General features: G+C 62.6%; 1 protein-coding gene across 6 annotated transcripts in view; it reads right to left on the bottom strand.

Annotated features, from left to right (window-relative positions):
• Positions 1-3,876: 3,876 nt before the first annotated feature.
• TOX2 (TOX high mobility group box family member 2) overlaps positions 3,877-8,700 on the bottom strand; it is a 104,060-nt gene continuing 99,236 nt past the window's right edge. For 5 of the 6 annotated variants that reach the window (XM_084887557.1, XM_084887559.1, XM_084887562.1 and 2 more), the window contains 3 exons: positions 7,449-7,838; positions 6,373-6,500; positions 3,877-4,641 (listed from right to left, as the gene is read on the bottom strand). In XM_084887557.1, coding sequence (XP_084743683.1) covers positions 4,575-4,641; positions 6,373-6,500; positions 7,449-7,838 — 585 coding nt within the window. In that variant the 3' untranslated portion in view covers positions 3,877-4,574. Of the gene's footprint in view, positions 4,809-6,372; positions 6,501-7,448; positions 7,839-8,700 lie in introns of all 6 variants that reach the window. The other variant, XM_084887558.1, reaches the window with a different exon arrangement.

Here is an 8,700-nt window from a genome sequence, read left to right as displayed (position 1 = left end):
GAGACTGACAGAGAGACAGAGAGACACACAGAGAGAAGCTCTCTGGTGTCTCTTATAAGAGCATCAATGCGTCATGGGAATCCACCGTCATGACCTCATCTAGACCCGATCACCACCCAAAGGCTCCATGTCCGAATCGGGAGACGACCCACAGACAAATCACAGCTGTCCCTTCTCTCTTGACTGGGTCTCCCTCAAAGCGGTTCCTTTAGCTGCTTTGCCATTGAGGCCTCCTGCCCAGTATTTGCTGGACTCCGTCCCTTCTCTTGAAGGCAGCATTCCATTCATGGTACCCTGGGGGCGTCCGGCCAGTGTATTGTGGGCAGAGAGAGCCGGACGTACACTCTGTGTTAAAGTCACTGAGGGGGCAGGGATTGTTACTGCAGCAGACCCTAGCACATCCCGACTAGTACGTAACAGAAGAAACGTTACCTTCGGGGTAGAGGTGCAACAACAACAATCAGAATTATGCTCCAAGAACTCCGTGTGTGTTCACTCATTGCTACAACCACCTTTGAGAAGGAAACTGCTACCCTCCCCCAGCTCCACCCGAGGACACAGAGAGCAAGAAGCTTGCCCGAGATCATACCGCGCGGAGGCAGCAGAGCCGATATTCTCTGGGGCAGGCTGAGCCCTAAGCCTCCCTCCCCCTCTCCCTCCGCACAGCCCTCTTCCCCCCACAGCCCCTTCTCTGTGAAAGGCCGCTCTCCAGCATCTGGTGGGACTGGGATTATCAGTTTCAGGCAATCTGGGGAGCAGAGCTACGTAACAACTGGTGTGCGGGGCATTTTTAAAAAATTCGAACCTGCACTAGCATGTGTCAGATCTTTTCTGCATATGAGTTCTTTTTCTTTTAATATAGTTTATTGATTTTTTTTACAGAGAGGAAGGGAGAGAGATAGAGAGTTAGAAACATCATTGAGAGAGTCATCAATCAGCTGCCTCTTGCACCCCCCCTACTGGGGATGTGCCCGCAACCAAGGTGCATGCCCTTGACCTGAATCGAACCCAGGCCCCTTCAGTCTGTAGGCTGATGCTCTATCCACTGAGCCACACCAGCTTTGGCTGCATATGAGTTCTTTCACCCCTTCTGGTGGGATGTGGAAACCCATCTGGGAGGGATTATGGCTGGGTGGTTTTAGGGTCAGCCGCGCCTCCCTCTCAGGTGGACGGCTTGGCCCGTCGCCCAGCTGTGCCTCCCTTGCGGGTTCCCATGCCCGTGTGGGGGGAGCTGTGAGATGGAGGAATGGAAGCAGGTGCCCTCAGCGGGAAGGGCAAGTGGTTCTGGTCCCCGGACCAGCTCCGTGGACAGTGGGCGGGCTGCAGACAGGGCCTGAGGGGCCCCCCAATGTCAGGGCCCTGTCTAGGGTCCAGGCCGTAGGATGTGGCCTGGAGGTGTGGCGGGCACAGACCACGGCCTCGCCTTGGCCGATGGGGGTGCCACGGCCATGGAGCTCAGGGTGGCAGCTTTGGGAGCACAGGGGCGTGGGTGGGGGCGGGGCATCGCCTGTGGCAGAGGCCTCGGTGCTCTCACGGCGGGTGTGGCACTGGCCGCGGGGCTCCCTGGGTCGTGGCCATCCCCGGGGCCGGATGGCCTGGAGAGGGCGCTGCAGACCCGTCCGGGGGAGAGGACTCTCTGTGAACACGCGGGGCCCGGCCTCCCTCTGCCAGGCCTGGGCTGGTCCCAGGGGCGGGAAGACCCGTGCTCCCTGGTGGGGCCCGAGCCAGTGCGAGCAGAACATTGCCGACCGGCCCCTGTGCGCGGCTGGCAGCACAGGTCCTGTCCCCCGAGGAGGCAGAGCCCCGGTGGGGATGCAGTCAGGTGGCGCATGTATGGGGAGGGGCGTGCAGAAGGGGACGGACGAGGGGAGTGGCCCAGCCGGACCCTGGGGCCCTGGTCACCAGCTGGGGGCAGCTCTGGGGGGGCGGGGGCCCCGAGGACAAGGACCGGACAAAGTGGGTGGCTGAGCGGTGAGCAGCCCACGCTCAGGAGCCGGGGACGGGCCTGCCAGAGAGAGACCTGGGTGGGGGCGGAGCTCACTCCACGGCCCCGAAGTCAGCGCTCCCGGACTTTCCGCGGGCCCCTCGCTCCGTTCCCGTTTTCTCGGGCCACCGGACACCCCGCTCGGCAGCCCCCTGCCCTCTGCAGGCAGGCAGGGCGATCTCCCGCACTGAGGGCGCCTCCGAGCATCCCGGGCATCTGAGGCCGCCGTGCACCTGCCATCTCCTGAGCTCCTGGCGGGGCGCGGGGAGGGCAGGGCTCTGCCTGGGGGGGGGGGGGGGGGTGAGAGGAGGGCAGGGACCCAGAGTCCGGGTCCCACCGTGCGGCTTTGAGCCGTTTTCTGCGGAGCAGGAGTGGGCATTAAACTGTCTCAGCGTGCCCACGTTCCTGACAAGGTCCTCAGAGGAAGGGGACTGTCGCCCCAGGAGACACTGATGCTTCCTGCTGCGAACATGTCACCGCCAGGACAGCGAGCCTCTCTGTCTGCTGGTTAGGCTTTCTTTTTTAATTTTTAATTTCAGAGGCAGAGAGAGAGAAACAAACTTATTTATGCATTCCGGTTGATCCTTGTTTGTTGTTGTAAATCCTCACCAGAGGATGTTTTCCCATTGGTTATTTTGGAGACAGTGGAATTGAGAGGGAGAGACAGAGAGAGGAACATCGATGTGAGAGAGACACATGGATGGGTTGTCTCCCACACGTGCCCCAAAGGGCTGGGGACCGAGCCTGCAACCAAGGTCCGTGCCCTTGACTGGAATGGAACCTGGAGCCCTTCAGTCCGCAGGCCGATGTTCTTCTACCCACTGAGCCACACCGGCTGGGGCCATGGGTTAATTCTGGCGCGTGGCCTGATCTGGGACTGAACCCTAACCCTTGGTGTATCTGGACAACATTCTTTTTCTTCTCTTTCTTTTATTTTTTTATTTTATTGAATTTTTACAGAGAGGAAGGGAGAGAGATAGAGAGCCAGAAACGTCGATGAGAAACATCGACCAGCTGCCTCTTGCACACCCCCTACTGGGGATGTGCCCGCAACCAAGGTACATGCCCTTGACCAGAATCGAACCCGGGACCTTTCAGTCCACAGACCGACGCTCTACCACTGAGCCAAACCGGTTTCGGCGTATCTGGACGACCTTCTAAGCAACTGATCTACCCGGTCAGGGCTCATTCTTCCTTTTCCAACGTGGATTGCAAAACGCCCTCCAGCGAGGAAAAAGCTCACAGAGAAATGGCGCCCCTTTGGGGCTGAAGGCAGGTTACGGGATTGGAGGATGAGCGGCCCCGAGAGCTGCCAGAGGAGTGGGGGGCTCCTCTGTCTAGGTCCCCCCAACATAGCTGTGAGGCCCAGTACCCGCCGCCTCCTCACAGCCTCCATCCCAGGCATTGCTGTCTGTCCCAGACACAGCGAACAGTGACAAAATCACTGCTCTTTCTCTAAGTAGCACCCCCTGTGTGGGCAACACCCCTGCCCACACCCCTTTTATTTTTTATTTTTATTTTATTTTTTAATATATTTTATTGATTTTTTACAGAGAGAAAGAGAGAGGGATAGGGAGTTAGAAACATCGATGAGAGAGAAACATCGATCAGCTGCCTCCTGCACACCTCCTACTGAGGATGTGCCCTCAACCAAGGTACATGCCCTTCACTGGACTCGAACCCGGGACCTTCCAGTCCACAGGCCGAAGCTCTATCCACTGAGCCACACCGGTTTCAGCTGCCCTCACCCCTTTCAATCAGCACAGGAACCCTATGTGCTCCCACCCTGTTATCCTCCTTCCCTGGTGGCCAAACCCCGAGGCCAGAGAGGCCCCGCCATCCGCAGCCCCTCGGGGCAGGCGAACATGAGACTTTCCCCGAACCCGAGGGCACCGGGGGCTCGGTCCCGGCAGAGCCACCCCACACCCGCCCTCCGGGAGGCGGGCCCGGCTGGCGCAGCGCGGACAGACAGACAGGCTCAGCGTTTCGGAGGTTTTATTATAAAGGGTCCGAGAGAAGCACTGGGCGCGGGGCCAGGCGGTGGCCGGGGCCGGGAAACAGCTGCACACACGAGGAACCCCAACCCCAACCAGAGCCCCGACCGCACACAGTCCGGGCCCCCAGCCTCTGTCCTCGGCCTCGCAGACAGAGCGGCGTCGGGGCGATGCTGAGAGGAGAAGCCGGAGCCTCCGGGGGCTGGAGGGCCGCTCGGGGCCGCACGGGCGGTTTGGCGGCTGCTCCGGGCACGTCCCCCTTAAGAGGAAACTTAGAAAACAGGTGCCGGGGGCCATAGAAAAAGGCTCCTGACCGTAAAGGGAACGACTGTCCTCCCCCACAGAGGACCCTCACAGACGTGTGCAGCACACTCTGAACACGTGTCACTACTCACACAAGCGACCGCGCCCGGCGCAGAGCCTCGGCTCAGGCTGGACGCCGTCCGGGCACGTCCACGGCCGGCCCGCCCCGGGCAGCGGGCAGCGGGCATCGGCATCGAGGGGTTTCTGTCGGTAAGCGGCCCTGCAGGGGCGGCCCGGACTCGGGGTGCGCTGTGCAGGGTGAGGAGGGGTCCGCGGCGGCCTGGGGCGGGCGGTCAGGGGGCGGCGGGCTCCTGCGGGGTCTGTGGGCTGGCGGCGGGCGCGGGGCGGCCTCTGCAGAGTCTGTGAGAGGTCGAGGGAGAGACTCAGCCGTGGGGCCTCAGCGTGCCCCCGCTCTCTTCGGGCCCCGCTTCCTGCCCAGGCCTCCTTCCTGCTGCAGCCCCTCGGGTGGCCTCGGGGGGAGAGGGAGTGGTTAGGTGAGGTAGAGAGCCTTATCCCTGGGGAGCAGGCTGTGGGAGAGAGGAGGGCGGTCAGAGCTCGCGGGGCCCCGCCCGGCACCACGGGCTCACGGGGGGGCCTGGACCCTGGGCCAGCTGCTCACCTGCCCTTCCCCCCGGCCCTGGATGCAGCCCCCCTGGGATCCCAGCAGGGCCCCCCCTCTCCCCCGAACCTCCCGCCATCAGTGCTGGAGAGGGGAGGCAGTGTGTCTGTCCTTCTAACACCACCATCACTAGGTGGTTTTCCTAGTCAGTGTTTCTTTTATGAATTTCCAACTGAGTTAAAGGCGAGCAGGTGCTGCCTGTGGTTTTTAAATCCGGCGCTCAGGCCCTGATCGGTGTCAGCTGGTTAGAGCATCGCACAGCTGCACCACGGCTGCGGGTTTGACCCCTCCCCCCCCCCCCCCCCCCCCCCGGTCAGGGCACATATAGGAATCAACCAATATATGAATAAACAAATGAAACAACAAATCAAGGTCTCTCTTTTTGTCTCTCTCTCCCCCTTCCTCTCTTTCTTAAATAAATTTAATAAAAATTTTAAAATTTTAAAAAATATTTTAAGCCAAAACCGGTTTGGCTCAGTGGATAGAGCGTTGGCCTGGGGACTGTGGGCACATCCCCAGTAGGGGGGTGTGCAAGAGGCAGCTGATGGATGATTCTCTCTCATGGACGCTTCTCTCTCTCCCTCTCTCTTCCTCTATGTGAAAAACCAATAAAATATATTAAAAAAATATTTTAAAGTGGGGCACTCCTGTGTGACAACACAGACGCCCCTGGAAGGCACGATCCTCAGTAAAAGCAGTCAGACGGGGAAAGACAAGTGTCTTTTACGTGGAACCTAAAAATAACACCCCCCCCAAAAACCAAAAAAAAGACAAGCTCCTGGAGACCCAGAGCAGGCTGGGTGGCAGAGGCTGGGTGGGTGGCGGAGGGCGGAGGGAGGGGAAAGGCGCTGGGCTGTAAGCCCGGCCGGGGCCCCCGCTAACACGGTGCGGCCTGCGGGAGCCCGCGAAGGCGTGGATCTAACAGCCCTCAGAGGGGAAACCGCATCAGAGCTGTGCGCTGACTGTGTGCACGGACTCACTGAGCACCATGCCACAGCACACACACACACCGAGCCATCCCGCTGTCCGCCTGACACTAACCGTGTTCCTCACCAGTGACACCGCCATGAAAACCAAACATGGACCGGGGCGCCGCTGGGGTCTGGCTCCCTGTGGGGGGGGCCCGGACGTGCTGTGAGGGCCACTCGAGACCCCGCCACCCCCCCCCCCCCCCCGCAGCGCGCTGGCTCCGGTGGGGGGGGGCTCAGTGGGAGGAGCCGCACCTCTCAGGCTGGGGGAGGGCATCACTGCTGAGCCGCTGGCCCGCCAGGCAGACCCCCTCCCCAGGCACGGCAGGAGGGGGGCACATGCCACGGCGGTGTGCCCACCAGAGGGCCTGGCAGGGCGAGGCCCCGGGAGGCCGGCAGCTGGGGCCGCCGCCGAGAGGGCCACCTGCCCCCGTCCCTCCCGGCTCTGTCCCGTCCCGTCCCCACGGCCGAGGGCGGCACCCCGCGGCCGGGGCGAGGACGGACCTACAGGTGCCGATGCCGCACTCCCCGCCGGGGTAGCTGCTGTCCCAGTCGCCGCTGCTCCTGGGGTTGGACGGGCCCGGGGAGCGGGATCCGGACCCGCCGGGGAACTCGGAGATGTGCGGGAAGTCCTGCGAGGAGGGAGGAGGCAGCGGTGAGCGAAGGAGAGAGCCCGGCGGGTCTCAGGCAGCCTGGGGGGTCTGGGGGGGGCAGGGGAGGGAGGATGGGGATGGGCACAGGGCATGCCCTCCGGCTGGCATGCCCCCGCTCTGCCCCGCATGCTTCTCCTTCTCCCAGCGGAGCGCCTTTTACAAAACTCAGCCCTGTCCCAGCTGCACGGAGGGGGGGGAGGGGGGTTTGCTCTCAGGACCTTTCCTTTTTGGGACAGAGTTTCCCAGTCTGTACACTGGAGTTACTGGGCTGAGGGACCTCATGGAAGTCTTGGGCCGAAACCGGTGTGGCTCAGTGGATAGAGCATCGGCCTGTGGACTGAAGGGTCCCGGGTTCGATTCCGGTCAGGGGCATGTACCTTGGTTGCAGGCACATCCCCAGTAGGGGGTGTGCAGGAGGCAGCTGATCCACCATGATTCTCTCTCCTCGATGTTTCTCTCTATCCCTCTCTCTTCCTCTCTGTAAAAAATCAATAAAATATATTTAAATAATAGTAATAATAATAATAAAAACTTTCTTAAAAAAAAAAAAGTCTCGGAACAGTGCCTGTGGCACCATCCGTGGGGTCAGGCCTCGAAGGCTCCGGGGAGGGCCAGGGCCGGGGCTGACCTGGCAGGAGCCGCCGTGGCCGCAGCCCCTCCGGCCAGACAGACAGCAGCAGACAGAGGACGGGAGAAGCAGGGCCTGGACCATCTAAGGGTCTGAGCCATCTGCCCGGCCGCTGGGCAGGGCCCTGCCCCGGCGCGTCCATGTCGGGTAAGGTGACCAGACCCATTTCATGGGCCTGGAGACTGAGGCTCCGCGAGGGACGGTGCCCAGGCCGTGGCCACACAGCTGGCGGGCGGCGGGGCTGGTATCTAAAGTCCCGAGATGCCCCCCGGGAGCGCGTTCCACCCAGCCCTGCTCACCTGCGGGCCCGGCGGGGAGGGGCTCATGGCCAGCTGCACCTGCAGGGCCATGGGGGCGGGCAGCACGGGCGGCTGGGGCGCGGGGGACATGCTGACGGGTGGGCTGAGCAGGGCGCCCTGGGCGTGGGGCGGCAGGGGCAGCTGCTGGTGCAGCGGGGGGCTGAGCGGGAAGGAGGGGGGCGGGGAGGCGCTGAGGCCCGGCAGCAGCGCCTTGGGGCCCAGCGTGCGGGCCAGGCCTGCGGGGGCCGCCCCTCCGCGGAAGGCCTGCAGGTCCGCGGGCGTCAGGAAGGAGGCCAGGCCCGGCATGGCGTACACGGGCTGCTTGGGCGGCAGCATCTTGGCCGGCGGGTTCGCCTGGGTGCTCTTGGCCTCACCGGGGTCCGGGGAGCTCTGCAAGGGGACAGACGGACACCGGTCACTCCGGGGGAGACGGAGAAACCGGGCTCGGGCCGCGAGACCAGGAGGGTCTGCAGCCCACGCGGACATGGGCCCCCGGCTGGCTCTCCGGCCCCTCCGGGGACATCTGGGGGCTCACAGAGATCATTCTGGGTCCTCCCTGCACTGAGCTCTAACCAGCCAGCCAGCCCTGCTTCATTCAACCCTTGGGGCTAATAGATCCTCCCTTCCTCCAGTTGATGGACAGACGTAAACCCCATCTGTGGCCAGACATGCCTGAGCTCTGAACCACCCATCAGCACCTGCCAAATACCCTAAGCCCCCGGTTCCTAAGTCCCTAGGTCCCTAATCACCCATTAGCGGGTGCTGAGTGCCCTAAGCCCCGCCCCCTATCCTTAAAGGTGCCTGTACCCCGGCCCTCGCTCTCTTCCGCCCCTGTCTGTGGAAGCAGCCGGCAGGCAGGGTACTCTTCCCTCCGATAAAGCCTGTGTGTGTCCTGCCATCCCAGTCTCCGGCTCCACTTCTCTATTTCATCTGTCAGGGGCTCTGCCGATGGGGGACCCGTGCTCCCCAGCCTGGCCCCTGAGGCCAGCATCACCCAACGGGGCCGTCCTCTGTTTATGCTCCTGCCCAGCCTCTGTGCACCCGCAGGTGCTGTTCCCTTGCCTTGGAGCAGCCTCTCGGCTCGGCCCTCTGCGGCGTGACCCAGGTGCCATGTCCTCTGTGATAGGCTCTTATCCACCGCCACCTGAGCCTCCTGCCTGCAGCGCTGGGGCTGACCGAGGCCCACAGCGCGGTCAGGGGGGAAGGCCAACTGGGAGGCGTGGCCGGCCTGGGTTTGACTCTCAGTACAGCA

Source organism: Pipistrellus hanaki, assembly GCF_964339955.1.
Source record: "Pipistrellus hanaki genome assembly, chromosome: 6".
Taxonomy (NCBI): domain Eukaryota; kingdom Metazoa; phylum Chordata; class Mammalia; order Chiroptera; family Vespertilionidae; genus Pipistrellus; species Pipistrellus hanaki.
This window is presented reverse-complemented; position numbering and strand designations above follow the sequence as displayed.